Source organism: Phoenix dactylifera, chromosome 6 (genome assembly GCF_009389715.1).
Source record: "Phoenix dactylifera cultivar Barhee BC4 chromosome 6, palm_55x_up_171113_PBpolish2nd_filt_p, whole genome shotgun sequence".
Classification (NCBI taxonomy): Eukaryota; Viridiplantae; Streptophyta; class Magnoliopsida; order Arecales; family Arecaceae; genus Phoenix; species Phoenix dactylifera.
In genome coordinates, this window is record NC_052397.1 from 13,466,173 (window position 1) to 13,483,085 (window position 16,913).

Consider the following 16,913-nt stretch of genomic DNA (forward strand, 5'->3'; position numbering starts at 1 on the left):
GACTCTTGATACACTGCATATTTACCATTAAAAGGGGCATCTCCATGGTAATGGATTTGTGCCATAGGACAATGAGGCATCCTGAACCCAAGTCTTCTGTACCTTATAAGCAACCTAAAATGCAACAAGTATGGATCAATAATTCCTGATCCAGCAATCCTCTGAATTATTTGAATTAAATTGCTGCAACCAACTTAACCAAACCCAACTCCGTCCCGCAAGTCAATGTTACGGGGATCAGGGCTCAGATGTGATCTTGTTTACTCATGTCAGTTGTGGATCGGTTGAATCAAAAACTTTGATTCAAAGTTTGCTTGACACCAAGTCCTGTTTCAGTGTAATCAGGCCATTTCAATATATCCAGTTGAAGCCCTCAGAAACCTCTTTGTACTAAAATAAAAGATGATAACGATTTTTTTTAAAAATCCAAAGAGTCATAAATGGAAACTAGAGAGGAAAGAACTAGAATTTTGAACAAAATAAATAGATCATATTATAACTCTGTTTATTTCTCTCATGCAGTTATGCTACAATCTCGACATCTCTATTGAAACCTACCTACCATAACTTTTTGAAATAAGAAATTCTTCATGCCATCCTCTAGGTTCAGATGGGCTTGTGGAACTGTACAAGGTTACTTTTCAGTTGCATCAGGAAAAAGAAAAAGAAAAAACTTCAGGATTATAAGAAAAGCAGAAATACATGAAGTAAATATTCCATGATATTTTCTATTCTATTGTCCTGTATAAAAACATCATATTTTTGATATAGGGCTATACTTGTTACTCTCTCTCTCTCTCTCTCTCTCTCTCTCTCTCTCTCTCTCTCTCTCAGTTGGTGTGTGTGTGTGTGTGTGTAAGGTGGAAAATATCACCAAAAAGAAAGGAAAATGAAACTAACTGCCTTCAACATCACAACCGCGATCCTCACAGTCTAGTTTACCCCATCTTGCATTCAGTCTCTCGCTAGGGAATGTCGATTTCCCAAGGCTGTCAAAATAAGCACAACCCATGCTATTAGTTATAACAGATGAGGCATTTTCTAAATATAATTATCCTGTTAGCAGATTGTGGAGAAGAAATGGAGGTTAAGATGGGCAGACAATAACCTTCGATTCACGACATTGTGTACATGACATAGCCACTGAGAAAACTCAGCCTGTGATCCTGCCTGTACAGGATTTGCTCTGCCAAACAATGACAAGTGATCCCCCCAACCCAAAAAAAAAGGAGCACAAATTAGGTAATAGTTAGATGATAATAATGAATTCTTAGAATACCTAATCTCAGCAGGTATGTGGTGTATATTTAGCAGAATATAATACCAAATGCTTTTATCAGATCCAAGATAACATGATATATGCTCAAAATTGACACAGAAAATCAGCCAAACAGAATATTTGTTGTACTGAAACCAGTGCAATTTTCTAAACAGACAAACAAACACTGGAAATGGGACTGTCAACCAACAGATTGAACCTGAAAGAAGTATTTCCTCAAACGATGTGCCGATAGAGGTGGTGGTTAGTGGGGTGCGCACCACACATGCATGCATGTGTTTTGATCTTGAGCAGCAGCCACCAATCATATATCATTGTACTAGAGGATAACAACAGCCAAGACTTTATCAAAGGAAACCAAAATGCTCAGAGAGCAGATGATTCGTATGTTGTTTTACTAGTTTAACATTCCTCCTCTTTTTTTTCCCAAAGTAACACAAGAAGGATGCAGCCGTAACACCTAACCGGCATAACTTATTCCATCTATATGGGACGAATTTACTGGACGAAGCTGAAATCTAGTAAAGTTTGAAATGTATTACCAAAGGATGTATAAACTGACATCAATTGTCAAAATATTGATGCCCAACTTATTGCTCAGGAACTTGAGGTAAGAGGACCTGGCATGACTGGCTTGTTGGTGGTTCAGAGAATTACATCATTTATACACTTATAACTCATTCAATCAGGCACTACTCACTAACCCTCCAAGGCTCTTCTAAGCCTAGAATAGTCTAAATGACAAGAAGATAAGATCTATTATTTGAACAAAATCATGCCTAGGGCACATGTTACAATAGAGAGGATATACAATAAATGCATTCTCTCTAGTGTCTCTAATGCTGGACCAAATTCCTATACACTGAATTTTACATTCTTTTTCACTCTTTATTCATTGTTCCTATCACCTCCAGAAGGCCGCATTATAAAAATTAGAAAGTGTGAAAAGCAGGATCAAACACCATTGTTTTTAAAGGTAGAAATTGTAAAGTTGGAACTATAACAATCAAAACTGAATTTGACAATTATAACATTGCTTCATTGCCTAGATATTCACAGGCTTTTTAACTTCAATAAAAATTAACCATAACTATCAAAAACATAAAACAAAGGGAGGCAAAATGTATACAAAATAATTTCAACCAAATGCAGGACAACTTTGGCTTTTGATTAATATAGATGGCAATATTACAGTTTTGCCTTGCAACATTTTTAATTTTAATTACAATATTAGAGTAAGCATATAAAAGTCGATTGTCATGTTGAGTATGAAATGTCTTAACCTCATTATACATTAAAAAAAAAAGAAGATAAAAGTAAATATCACAATGTCATATGGTAAGCATATTATAGAGGTACCTTAAACAAGCTTGAAATCATCAAACTACCTTCTAACAAAACTAGATCCACCAAAAAACCAGCCAGTTAGAGACAAATAAAATAGTGTGATTATAGACATGCAGAGGCAAATTTCTTACATTTACTTCTCAGTTTGCATCATGTATTAATGCAAAAGTTTAGAGTTATATCATTTTCCTTTATCTCATGGAGAAAAAGTCAGGTCAACATTTTAATAGATTTTCCCCCCTCAATATCCTAGAAAATATATAAAGGATTCCCTTTATCCAAGGACACCTCAATGCATTGTTATTTGATAAAATGCTGACATCTCTAATACTTGATGCTATCAGAGGCATTTAAATAATATGAAAAAATACCAAATTGGATATGCGCAATCCTGAGGTGGACATCTTACTTCAACACTTCTTTAAAATGATCTGCACATTCTTTACATGGGTAAAGTCGAGATAATATGGCCATCTGCATGTACAAAATAGCATTTGATCATCCTTATATCTGGATAATACTGAAATATTTCCATGATGCTAAACACAAGAACCCCATTACAAGAACAAAATCAACAATATACTATTGCAGAAAACATAAATAATGAAAAATTCAAGTGCTTCTGAAGAAAGATGAATTTGACTAATGTCAATAGAGTACATATGCTACTCCGAAGAGAATGAACATGACAAAGTTAGGTCGCACTTCTATAACATCCAAGGACCAAGAAGTAATAATTAACACACAAGTAAAACTGAATATTACGAAATGTATAAACCGAAGAGTACATGCACTTCTATATATGGAAATGTATATGTATAGTCACTAAATTAACACACAAGTAAAACCGAAACAATGGTTATATGAATTCATCACCTTTTTATAAGAATATTATGAAACATATCTTATCTTCTAGTACTAACAAATCAATATAGTGCAAATGAAGCAATTGCATTGTGCTATAATTTGCAATTTCCCAAATTAACTCCATGATGGGAAAAAAGGAATGAAAGAAAGCAAGGAGAGAATTAGTTGTTTATACCATCTACTGAACCCATTTTTTTGTAGGGTTGGCAATTTTTGACTGGGATCCACAAATCCACCCGAAATAAATAGGCTTCTTTGAGGCTTTTTTATAACTGGGTCGGATTTGGGTTAGCTAGCAGAAATCCTATTATAAAGGGGTTGTGTTTGGGTTTGGACCCTGAACCACTAGGATAGTGGAGTATGGCGATTTATGCACTAGTCAACGTTTGATTTTGATATTAACAAGGCCATGTAGGTTGTGGTTGAGAATAAAAATCTGAAAAGAAAAGTGAAGCGGATAATGCGAGATTTATCATTTTTTTTTCTCCACTTTAATTTCATCTTCTCCCTCTCTCACTCACATAGACAGATAACACTTTATTTGGGTGCCAACCTTAGATCCTCTCTTCTCAAGCTATTTTGATTTTCATATTTTAATGTAAATGGCTAAGAATAGAAGCCTTAATTAGTTCAAGGGTTCATATAAGATAAATGGTTGAGCATGGGTTTATTCTTTTCGACCTGATTATAAAATATGCTGGGTATGCGTTGAGGATGCCAAAGGAATCCTGAGGATCATTAGTGGACTTGCAGCAGAAGACTGGAATCTTTAAACATGAGATTACCACATAAAGAAGCATACATAAAGGTTAGAATAAATTATACTTGTCCATGGTGACGAATATGATGTAGATCTTCGTGTTTTTAGGAGGCCATGACAGCAGAAATTTGGAATCTTTAAATTTGAGATTACCACATAAAGAAGCATACATAAAGGTTAGAATAATTTATACTTGTCCATGGTGATTAATATGATGTAGATCTTCGTGTTTTTAGGAGATCCTGAGGCCATAAAAGCACATGGCCCTTTGAGAATTAATATTCCCGACTGCTTCAGTCCATGTACCTATCTCCCAGAACTCTGTTTGGCTCTAAGTCTCCTCTTTTTATGGACGAGCGGGCACCCCTCTTACTAAGTCCTAAAAGGAGTCAGCATCCTAGAGCCACCCCCACTTAGGAATCCTACTTAGACTCCAAGTAGGAGAGGGAGAAGGGGCGGCGGCCAGCTAAGGTAGCTGCCCCCATCTTCTAGAAAGGCAGCTCACTTGGGGCACCATATAGCAGGGGCACTGATCTTGGGACTGGCTCCCTCTTGGGTCCACCCAAATGGCTGATTAGGCCCAATCAGGTCCTTCTTAACTTGACCAAGCCCAATCCAAGTGTACCCATGCTAAGTTCCTAGCCCAATATCTTCTTCAATGTAATTCGGATCTTTCTTGGTTCAATCAATGAGAAAGAACCCCAATTTGAATCCTATCCCGATTGATCTAGAGATAGATGGGATATGCTACATGCATTACTAGAATAGATTAACTCAAGTTTCCACTCACCAAAGATCCGCCTCTTTAGAGCCACTTAGTCACACACTAACTATATGGTCCAACATGGAAATATGGAGCCCATATCGTATTACTAAACCTCTTGGTGAGTGGATGAAACCAGTTAGTCCTCCTTTTTCAGCACAAGCAACAAGCTGCAATTCAATCCCTTATAATTCCTATGTCCTTATATGACTATTTTGCAGTGGACTGTTAGCTCTTAATCATACTTGCTTCCTTATATGAAAATTGCTTGCACAAAACCTTTCTTTAAAAAATTAATTATTATACATAATATTTTTTAAAACAATAATTTCAAAAAAATTTCAAGTTATCAACTAGGTCCTAGGACTTATATGTCTAACCATATATTTAATTTAATATGAACACTTTACTATTATAATGGTTCCATGTTGGACAGCCTGACCCTCCCTCATATCCAAATCCAGTAAACTCCTATATCCTCTATGAAGAACCAAGTGCAAGATGTCATGATTAATGCATGGATTTGGCCGCAAATTTACTAACCTCTGGATTACAACAAAGTGTCTTACTCTTTAGGTCAAGGGACCACTTGCAAGCTTGTGCACCTTGTTCGCACCTTTACTATTGATAGTACCTTTTGAGATACATTGCCGGTGTTGACTGCTCAATGTGATGGCATGCTCAGATGTCACTGCAAGGTTTGTCCTTAGTAAAGAAGGAACTCCATGCCATCATTGTCTATCTTGGCAGCATTACAAGTGCGATGTCAACCTCATCCATAGCTGTGAGCAAATTTTAAGTACCTAGGTCTAATAAATCCTTCCCGTGGACCCTGTCCACTTGGATAAGATGCCGTAATATGATTGATGGATGATGCATACCCTACACTGTATGTGATTATGGAAAAGAAAATATACATGCATTAATCCAATAAGTGTTTATAATTACATGCAAATGACTTTTAAGACATACATTACTCTAACAGGTTCATTTTGACTTGACCCAAAGTTGATCCAACCCAACCACTCCTGCCTCACAGCCACCGTTAATTTTCGGTCATGCATGGACTTTACTGTTCATAAAAACAAAACTCTAATGCATGACAACGATCATGTGCTGGTGCTTTTTTTTTTTTGGTGCAACAGCGGCTCACACCCATTGGGTATGAATGTGGCCAACAAAATCAGAGAATAAGTGGCTACAAAGAGGCTCCGGTGTGGACGCATGGTCCACAATGTGCTGGTGCTTCAAGGACAAGAGTTTGGCAGTGTAAAGATGGGACACAGACACTTATATGCCTTAAGATTACCTTGCTGGCTCTAGTATTGCAAGCTAACTCCATCGTATGCTGAAAGCTAACCAGTGTATTAAGCTAACTGCCGATTAATATGAAGAGGTCAATTAATACACTCATCCACTTTGAAGCGAAACTTACTTTTCAGAATGTATTAGTTTTCAAGTGGTCAAATAATATCAAATTAGCGAAACCAATAATGAGATCAGAAATGTAAAAAGTTCTAGATTTACAGTTGCATAAACAAAAGATATAATGGAAACAAGTATGAAGGGAACTTTCATTTATGGGTTAATTGGTTAGAGAAAGCAAGCACAATTTCTCATAAAAATGACGAGTTTTCAGTAGCAAAAGGAAAACAAAATCTCTATAAGCAGAGGAGTTCTTGAAAATTAATGCATTGTTACTTAGTATGTGACTCTATAAATTACATGCTACAGTTATGTTTAAAACTTCATGATAACTAATACAAATTTAGTTCTACCATATAGTCCTATTTCATGATAAATGCTGTGCCAAATATGTTTCATAAAGCAATTGCTAAATAAACTAATTAGATGTAAGAGGAATTGATAGTTGTCCTCATAGACAATGCAACATCAGATGACTATTTGAAGGTCCTCAAGGCGTCACCCTATTACAATCAAAAATAGTTAACAGGACAAGTATAGAAAATTGCATATCAGTAAATCATACCAGTTCTTTCGCATCTCGTTTTTGTTGTCTGGTTGGTTGGTCTGGAAACTGAAAAAGAACAAATAGATTTAAACAAAATGTTGCAAATGTATGGAAGCTAACTTAAAGAACTCAGATAGCATTTCATAATTCTTATCTTTAGCTTAAAGTAAAGTAAGCATTATTTAATCATGGAAACTGAAGACATCAGTCTTCACAGATGAGTCCCATGCCATACATCATGCAAATGAGTAGGTCACAAAAGCTTCAGCTGACACAATTCCATACCTCAGGATTGTTTTATAAATAAGATGTTTAATTAATTAAACAACATAGAAAGTCAAAAAATTTCATACGAAGAACTTTTTTATCTTAAACTCTTCTCAGTTTTTTCACAAACTTTAGGCTAGGGAAGGAGTATTCTGTGGCTTTTTACTGTTCCAGAACTGGACCACGAAATGAGAGAATAGGTACCAAGAATTGATAACTCTGTGACTTGTTTGTTACCCATCATCTGTGGAATCTTCGCATGTCATACTTCGGATCCTATATATACATTTCTTTTCATCATAACTGGAAAGAGGAACTCCAGATCACCCACCAGAATTCATCGGTATGGGCATTTGTTTTGCTAAAAGTGTGCCCCAAGTTCAAAATTTAAGTATCCCAGCTACACCCAAGATCACCTTTTATTTCAACCTTTACCACACTGAAGTCATGTTTCCATGGATTAATGGCAATGCATTGGTCGGCCCCACCTACCCATCTAGGATAGCCACCTCCCCCCACCCCCAAAAAACTGGTCCAACTCTAATGATTGAACTTGCTAGAACTATAATCCGAACTTAGGCTAGGTCCTTGAGTTAGAGAAAGATTTGTTGGAATTTGATGAAGGTGGTAAAAGATAGACTTAAATATGGTTTAGGGATTTAGTTATACTTTTACTTTTTGGATATTTTTGTTGTACTAGGATAAGTAGAAGATAGTTTGGGTGTATTGGACTTCTTGTAGTAATTGTGGGAAACCATGAGAGTTGTTTGACCAAAGCTAAATGTTTAGGGTTTGTTTAGCATCATTATTATTTCTTATTTTCCTTTTTTACAATAAAATTCTAAAAACCATGACAAAAAATATGTTTGGTGTCATTTTTTTTATTTTCTATTATTCAATAGTCATTTTCATTATTTCAAGAAAAATTGAAAGGAAGAAATCTATACTTTCATTATTTTTGAGAACAAGACACTCATTTTTTTTCCTACTGCCAATACAGCGTCCACCACCCATCACCACTATCACTACCACTATCGCCATCATCCCCGCCTTTGCTACAATCGTCGCCACCACCCTTGCCATCTCCACAATGCCACCAGCTCCCTCACACCTCCACCACATTACCGACCCCCGCATTGCCTCTCCGCCACCACCACCATGCCACCATTGCCGACTCTGCCACACCACACCATGTCCCCACCACCAATACCACCGCCACCTCTATTGCCTTCACTACCACTATCGCCATGTCCACCACTATCGTCATGTTTATGTTTTTAAAAATGATTGACTATACTAAACATATTTTTATTTTTATTTTTTAAAAAAAAATAGAAACAAAATTTTATTTTTTTCTATTTCTGAAAATTGATAAAACAATAGTGATGCCAAACGGCACCTTAGTTGTTGGGATAGCATAAGATAAGTTGTTGATTTTAGAATAGTTATTACTTTGAATTGTACTTGATGGCAATCCAATTGTATTTCATATTGGAGTTGAGCTAAAAACTAGAAAGTGACTGCCTGTGAGCCTTTGTGTAACTAGAGAGAAACTGATAGGTAATCTATTTATTGCTCTCTCTCTCTCTCTCTCTCTCTCTCTCTCTCTCTCTCTCTCTCTCTCTCTCTATTATGGTTCTTAAACCTGCCTTCAACAATTGGCCGTAGAGTCCCTTGTGCCTGCCAGTGCAGCAAGAGTACGAATCGAGCAAGTGATGTCAAGTAGATAAAGAGACTACCAATCACTCCTTTAAATCTGTAGTTGAAGATCAAAGGTGTATGCCATGTATTGGTAGATCTAAACACAATCGCCAAAATTCAGTGCAAGAAAATCCAAGCATTGGAGAATTCTCAGTGACCAAAAGTGGGTGTGGATGCAGGATCAGATTTCAGTGTGGAGGCAAGGAAGCAGGTCTCTTAATTTTTTTAGCAGCAAGTGCAGATAAAAGTTTCCAAGAAAATTTTAGAGCAGCTGCAGTACCCTAAGTGAAATATTCCTTCTACTAAGAGAGGGTTAAGATACATTGTGTCTTCCCATCCAAAGAGTTGATATATGTGATTAGGCATGGCTACACTAACATGGCAAATGAGTGGGAGTATGAGATGCTCTCTTAAATACAAAAGGAGACTTTGGAAGACAGCCGGGAGAAGACAACATAGATCTGCATCTACCAAGAAGTAGAGGAGATATCCATGGTGAGTTTAGAGAAAAAAGCTTGGGATCTTCTAGAGAAGTTGTATGATGAAGGAAGATAAAGGAAGTCAAATGAGGACGTGGACAAGATGACAACTATGATCATGCGCATGAAGAAGCTATAGTCAACCTTGTCACAATGAGAATCAACAATTATGCACCACCACTTTTGCTGATTTTAAATCCATTTTTATTACTAATGCATATAGTGATTATTGGAAAAGATAAAAAAACAGTGAATATGGACCATGTATAATTGTTCATAGATGAATGTCAAGAACCTTCTAAGATGTGATTGAAGAAGCTCCTCCAATTCTAGAAGCACATGGAGAAGATCAAGCTGCTACATAATGGATCTATGGAGATCCAAACATTAAAGAGTTCATCAATGAAAAGCCATGTAACAAGGATATAAGAATTATGTTTGCTTCAAAATGCCATGGATGCCAAAGATGTTTTAGCATCTCCAACAAGTCAAGACATGTCAATAAATGGCATATGAGCTACATCAAAAAGTAGCTGCTAATGAAGTCAGATCTACAGGTTCATGAGAATGGATGGTTGGATCTACTATGTGGGAGGTTTGGCAAGGTGTTGCAGATTCCAATCACTACGATGGATGTAGTGATAGCTAATTCAGCATTTCGCTATGAGATTTGACAAATAGATAGCATTTTCCGTCGAAATTTCTTTCTTAAAGAAGAATATCTCGTCATACCTTATATATGGCTTAGAAGGGCCATTAGAAGTACAATCCAGATTTAGACTTAGGCCTTTGAGTTAGAGAACAATTTGTTGTTGTAGTTCTATGTCATCAAGGGTGGTAAACCATAGACTTAAATATGATTTAGGTATTAGTGATAGGGTTTACTTTTTGGGTATCTACATTTAATTAGGGTAAGTAGAAGATAGTCTGGGCATACTAGACTTTGTTTCGTAGTTGTGGGCAACAAAGAGAGCTATTTGGCTAGAGTTAAAAGTTGAGCTGTTGCGATAGGATAAGATGACATATGAGTGGTTATCACTTTGAGTTTAACTTGATGGGAATCCAACCTTACTTGGTATTTGAGTTTGAGTTGGAAACTAGAAAATAATTGCCTTTGAATTTCTGGCCAGCTCATAAGTGTCTCTGTGTCTGTGCTTATGGTGCATGAGTTTTAGTTGGAAACTGGGAAATAATTGCCTCTGACCTTCGGGTCAATTTGTAAGAGTATGTCTGTGCTTATGGTGCATTGTGTAACTAGAGAGAAAAATAATAAACAATTATTAGGTTTCCCCTTGCTCTGCTTCATTCCTTCTCCACCATTTTTCTTAACCATGAGTACTTGAACCTGCGGAGGTTCTACATGGACCTGTCTAGGTCCATCCTGACCTGACTTGACCCAACCCAACCTAGTGAAAACCAACGCACCTTGAACCAATTTAGCCAAATCAGCCCGTAACCAAACTATCCCAACGGAGTTTAGTTAGACTTCACTTGATCTGACCAACTCAACTTCCACATCTAATTTACCCTACTACATTTCAGTTTCAACAATTTTGTTGATGCAAAAACTGTTTCCAAAGGTACCGTTTACAGAATTGTAGTGAAGTATACATCTTACACTGCTCCGTAGACTTACTGTGAAAGGAACATCACCTAAATTCAACTCTCGTTTTGTTCTTAGTGGTACTCTCACAACTACGCCACTTGAGCCCGAGTTTCTATGCCTTGGCTGTAAAAAGGTCATAAGCATGCAAGATAAGTAACAAAAAAAAGGACTTAGGTTCCTAATAGCAGCATTTTCTACCAAAAACCTGTTTATAAACTTTTAAGAGACAATTTCATAACAAATTAACGCTATAATTGGGACTGTAACCACTTTGCCCCGAAGAAGATTTCAATAAGCATGGCAAAAGCTCTTTTTACTGATGGGACAACTCAATATCAAAGATACTAAACCACCACTATATCTTTACTGCAAGTTTCTTATGCTGTACCAACTTCACATTTTCCAATGGAAAGACACAAAGGCATGGAACATCAAAATACACCAGCTAATCCGAGTTAAAAATCAGATCTTTTTTTAATGAGATTAAAAATCAGATCTTTAAGAAAACGAATTCTTCACAGAAACAATAGATCAAACACCTGGGCTGCTATACTGTGAAGCAGAGTCCACGTAGCCCTCCCGAGCTCTTCTTTCGTCAAAGGAGTAACAGATTTCTTCTGAGCAAGTTCCCAAAAAAAAAGATATATCAAAACACCAATCCAAAATCAGAAACTTCTGAAGGGATCATAGGCTGAAAGCAGTAAGGAGAATACCTTGGCGAGCGAGGCGGGACCTGAGACGTCCTCCGCTGATTGAAGGATGGCGGACTCATCCGGCGTTTTGAGGGGCTTAGGAACTCGGGACCTTATAGAAGAGGAGGAGGACGTCTGGAGGTCGTTCGGAGAGGCGGAGAAGAGGTGGGAGAGATGGGCTTGGACGCCATGCGCGAAGGAGTCGAAGGTTTTTAGGATGGCCTGGATTGGATTTTCGGACATCTAGGCGGAGCCGTGGAGGACGACAAAGGGGAGAAGACGGCGCGGATTAAGACACGGCAACGGCTTCTAGCGGCTGGCACAGAAACGGCGTTTTGTGACTCAACTGGGGGACTTCTCAGCTTCGTAGGAGAACCAGAGGTGGTAGTGGGGTCTACGAGTTCTGTAGGATTGTAACATTGTTTGGTTGCATTAGAGAAGAGCACACTGTAGTTCCCAACCCCGTGGGTAGTGGAAGAGGCTTGGATCCACGGTTTGGGTCCTGCTAACCATGGACGAGAATGGATGTAGTTTGATCGAGTCGAGTCTATATCCTAAATGTCATGAAATCCTTCCATGAAAGCATATGGGTTGGTTTAATTTATAGATATTGTTTCCCTACCAAATAAGCTACTGCCATGGAGCGTAAGAGGTTTTGAAATTTGAAATGGTTGTGAACCGTTTCTCCCCATTTAAACTCATTTAAAACCATCCTAAATGCAATAGAGACGTTAGGCTCCAACGTTAGTCTAGATAGGAGAGAGAGGAGAGTCCTCTCACTCTCATATAATTCCTCCTCTTCATGAGAGCTTTTTTCCTTCGGTGGTTTTTTCTTTCCTTTCCGATTTTCTTTCTTTCAAGCAGTGAGGGGAGAGGAGAAGAGGGGTTATCTTATTGTTGGTCTCCTCTTCGCCAATCTCTCTTCATCCTTTGGCTCTGAATCAATTATGTACGAGCATACAGAAAAATTCCTGCCGAGTTCAAGAGATTTTGTAATATTGTGTACGTCTACAAAATCAAAGGTCTGTTGTATTTTGAAAAGGGATCGCCAGAATCCGGCGCATGTAAGGAGGCGAATCTCTTTCAAAGACAGTGACTACACGCCTTGGACCGATCTACAGGAATTATTTATTTTATTTTGGATCGAAAGAAAAGGATATCAAAGAGATACGCATCGGAATCGGTTATTTCAGTGAAATTAAATTATTTGTAGATTATTTGAGTTGATTACTCCAACAGGAGCTACTGTTGAAAGTATAGCCGATCTTTATCGAATATAGAGCACTACGCCGGCCGCCTCATCAATCGGAAGGTCTTCTTTATTCAGTGGAGAATTGAGAGATTGAGAAGTATCTTTTGCTCCCATAATTCATCAGTGACTACCATCCTGCCTGCCTGTATACCATTCACAAAGCAAACACACATACAGAATCTTATGTTATGATCATTTTTATGCTTTAACTAATCAAAGGCTAGTTACTTAATGGAAGGGTTGCTTTTTGGTTTTTTTGGATAGTATACTTAAAAGGACTATCTTTTGATGGCAAATTTTTTGTTGATGCCATGTTTGAGTTTCTTAGCAGCCTATTCTTATCCCATTCACAAAGCAAAAACTGATCAGAATCTCACATTATAATCATTCATGCTTTAACTAATCAAAGGCTAGTTACTTAATGGAAGGACTGCTTTTTGGTTTTTTTTTGATAGTTTACTTGAAGGACTATCTTTTGGTGGCAAATTCCTTGTTGACGCCATGTTTGAGTTTCTTAGTAGCCTATTCTTTTTGTCTGTGTTTCACAACAGATTCACAAACTAGAATATAGGTTAAAACTTGGACGGATCTTAAAGATGATAACTAGGTAGAGTAATAGATGCTCTTTCAGGAATATCCAAACAGGCCATAGGCCTATTTTCATTTAGATTAGGATCAAGTCCCACTACCTGCTTCTCTCTCCCTCTGGCATTCTTTTACCCTCCCACTCTACCTGGGTTGGCGGATTGTTTCCAAGCAAGCCTAATTAAGTGATTTTGGAAAGGGAATTTAGTGCCATTCTTTCGTAAATTTAAGGGCAGACTGCACATATATAACCAAACATGCATCACACTAATTGAGCAACCGAGTAGTCATGTTCAATTGTGTCCTGTTCCCAAATAAATTGTTGAGGTTCTCTGATGAGTTGGTCCGCTGTGTCACCAACATATATCGTTCCTTCTTTTGTGATGAAAAGGGGAGAAAAGTCTCCCCAAGGCACAGATTGCATTCTCAGAAATGTAGATCACAAGGTTTCAGCTGAGGCTGACCATAATAACACTGCTCAAGGAAAATTGCGAGACCAAAACTGAGGAACGTTGCAGATGGCTGCGATATCTGCTGCCCTGCTCGTTGTATGATCATCCTCACAAGGGAAATGGGAGCAGTAGAATTCCGGAAAGGATAAGGCCACTTGCCTAATTCTAATTAGACAAGGATGTTCTGTTCCAGCCTCCAGGTAATTTACAACTTTTTTACAAATAATTCCATCTATAATCAAATCAAATCATTGGACTCTGTTATAGGATACACTTTCTATCAGTAGAGATAGGTGAAGACTATATATAAAGTGAGAGATAAATTGTTTACCTGCTGTTGAGGGTAGCAATTTATGATCCGAACGTCAACCTAATCCACGAACGACCTGCTTTAAGCAAGTTTGGATTTGACATAAATAGATTTGGGTGATAAACTGCTCAACCCATCTAGACCTATTTATTAAATGGGCTGGATTCAGATTTAGATCTTTGACCCGTTTAACTCGTTTAATAATTGGGTTGGATCATAACCTAACCTATTTAATCTATTTAAAATATGTTTAATTTGTCGTTTAACATGTTTCTGACCTATATAACCTGAACTGCTCAACCTATTTAACATATTTGAATCCATTTAATCCGTTCAAAATCCGTTTAACCCGCTTAACCTGATTCGACCTATTTAATAAATAAGTTATATGTGCCGGATTGGGTTGCTTAGTTAATAAACAAATTGGATTCGGATCTGAAACTTTAACTTATTTAATAAACAAGTCGGATTGATGAATTTTTGACCTGACTTATATCTGATCCGACCCGACTCAATTGTCACCCTTACTAACGAGAGAAAAAGTATTTATGGAACAGTTCATAAACCTGTTATAAGCATAGCAACATAGGGCATTCATTTTGTTTTCGATATTGTAAGCTGAAAATTTAAAAAGTAATTGGTTTCAAAACTATTGAACACTGTTCTTGATGAACAAAACGAAGGGATACTTTTTTGTAGTTTGAAATAGACCATGATGACATCGGACACCTACTATGAATTCTTGGTATGTCTTTTTTCTGGGTTATAATGCCAGAGAGTTGCCTGTTCAGCAATTTGTCCATGATATTAAATGAAGCTGCAGCATTGCTACCATACTGCGAATTTGCAGAAGCTGCACAAGAACCTGAACTGAATAGCAATCACCCCTCCATTTTGGGCCAGCATGAAAAATTATAGTGCCAAAACCTGAGGATATATATTTGATTTGGCTATCTTAGAGATTTTCTTCTGCAATATTTGTGTAGACGAACAAACTCTCTTATAAACTATAGTTGACCTTTTGTTGCTGATGTAGGAGGACTGTAATCCAGCTTGGTTCCATATTTACATTTCAATTTCTAGATGACTAACTGCCATGTATGCTTCCAGTTCAACTTTTCGGCTTATTATTGATTAGGGATCAAATCCGGTTGGGTTGGATTAGGGATGGGTACGATCAAAATTTCAATCTGCATTTGGATCGGATGAAAGCATAGAATCCATGCCTAATTTAATTCGATTCATGTTAGGTCGGGTCGGTTATAAAATTGATTTTATCAATCTATTAGATTTTAGGATCACATCATGTCAAAAATAATCTTAGCACAGAACAAATAAGTATATATAGATTGATAGCCATGTATAGTTATAATTACCAGCATATATTATTGACTAACTATATGATCAAAACAAGACTAATTTCTTATGCTAGTTAGGGATTCGTTCGGCTCTGTTTGTATTCGGATTGAAAATTTAGTAATCCAAATCCATATTCGAAATGGGTCATGTTTTGAACTCAGACGTAATCTAAATAACTTTAGTTTTAGATTAAGTTAATTTTGGATTGGGTCCAGATCAGAAGCCAATGAATCCAATCCATCTGCAGCTGTAGTGATATTAAATTTTAAATCATCAAAGAAAATGTTTCTTCTTTTTGGTTCTGGAAAAGCGTAAGCCCTGTACTCTCTAGGAGTGTCTCAGCTCAGAAGTTTAAATCCTTTTGCTCCTTCATCCATTTTATTTGATATGGTACAATTATCTATCAAGCCAAAAGCCTCTTTTCTCCCACAATATGGGTTTTTAAGTTCTGTGAGCCATGGTCCAATACATATACTGATTTTAGGAACCCCAGCTGGATTGCAAAGATACCAACTAATTAAATATCTGATCACAGTTTCAAAATTTTCTGTTTCTCGTTCAAAGCAATCCAGAACCAGCCCTGCAATAAATTACCAGTTTTTTTTATCATAGCATGGTCACACAATTACTAGTTTTGTTTTAGTAAATACCTTTATTTCACTAGGCCAGGTCCAACACCCAACAAACTCCAAGAGTTCAGGGCACAAACATCACTAAGTGATAAAAAGAGGAAAATAAAAGACAAGTCTGAGGTAACTCAAGTCTAGTTGCTGCCATTAATTCTTAGCTGCTGGTTTGCCACTCTTAGCCTGCTTGAGAATAAAATCAAATTGATTAGAACTACAATAAAGAAAACAAAAAGAACCCATATTTCTACCTATTTGCCTCTATCTAATTCTGATATTGATTCTAAATATTCCTTTAAAACTTTTCTGACAGACGGAAAAATTAAAGATATCACAAGGCTGAGCAGTCCTATGAGACTGTCTAAAACCTTTTCAGAGGGAGACAAGCATGCAATAAAATAATCCTGTTTACCATCCTCTTGGGCTCTCGGGGCTTTTGCTCAACCTTTTTGGGGGCCTGCTTTGAAGCATGGGTCTTGTGTGAACTCTCACCTGGCTTGGGCTGTGCTATTAGCCCAGGTTTCGCAGCCTGCATGGATGCCATTCCTCTCACACAACAGGAAGCTAAGAAGAAGTCTTGGAAGTGGTCCTTGGCT

General features: G+C 37.3%; 1 protein-coding gene and 1 long non-coding RNA gene across 3 annotated transcripts; both read right to left on the reverse strand.

Annotated features, from left to right (window-relative positions):
- Positions 1 to 645: 645 nt before the first annotated feature.
- LOC103705282 (FAD-linked sulfhydryl oxidase ERV1-like) lies at positions 646 to 12,337 on the reverse strand. 2 transcript variants are annotated; one of them, XM_008788940.4, is made up of 6 exons: positions 11,755 to 12,277; positions 11,581 to 11,658; positions 7,007 to 7,054; positions 3,036 to 3,100; positions 1,109 to 1,186; positions 646 to 989 (listed from the first exon to the last, which is right to left on the reverse strand). In XM_008788940.4, exons 1-6 carry the CDS (start codon positions 11,974 to 11,976, stop codon positions 896 to 898), a joined length of 585 nt encoding a protein of 194 aa, XP_008787162.1. In that variant the 5' UTR covers positions 11,977 to 12,277; the 3' UTR covers positions 646 to 895. The 2 variants fall into 2 exon arrangements, with proteins under 2 accessions (XP_008787162.1, XP_026659755.1); XM_026803954.2 differs by lacking the exons at positions 646 to 989; positions 1,109 to 1,186; positions 3,036 to 3,100; positions 7,007 to 7,054 and adding an exon at positions 10,136 to 11,164 and having other exon boundaries at positions 11,755 to 12,337.
- A 3,931-nt stretch (positions 12,338 to 16,268) lies between these two features.
- On the reverse strand, positions 16,269 to 16,913 carry LOC103705281. The gene is made up of 2 exons (XR_603774.4): positions 16,730 to 16,913; positions 16,269 to 16,500 (listed from the first exon to the last, which is right to left on the reverse strand). It is a non-coding gene; the product is annotated as an uncharacterized LOC103705281 (long non-coding RNA).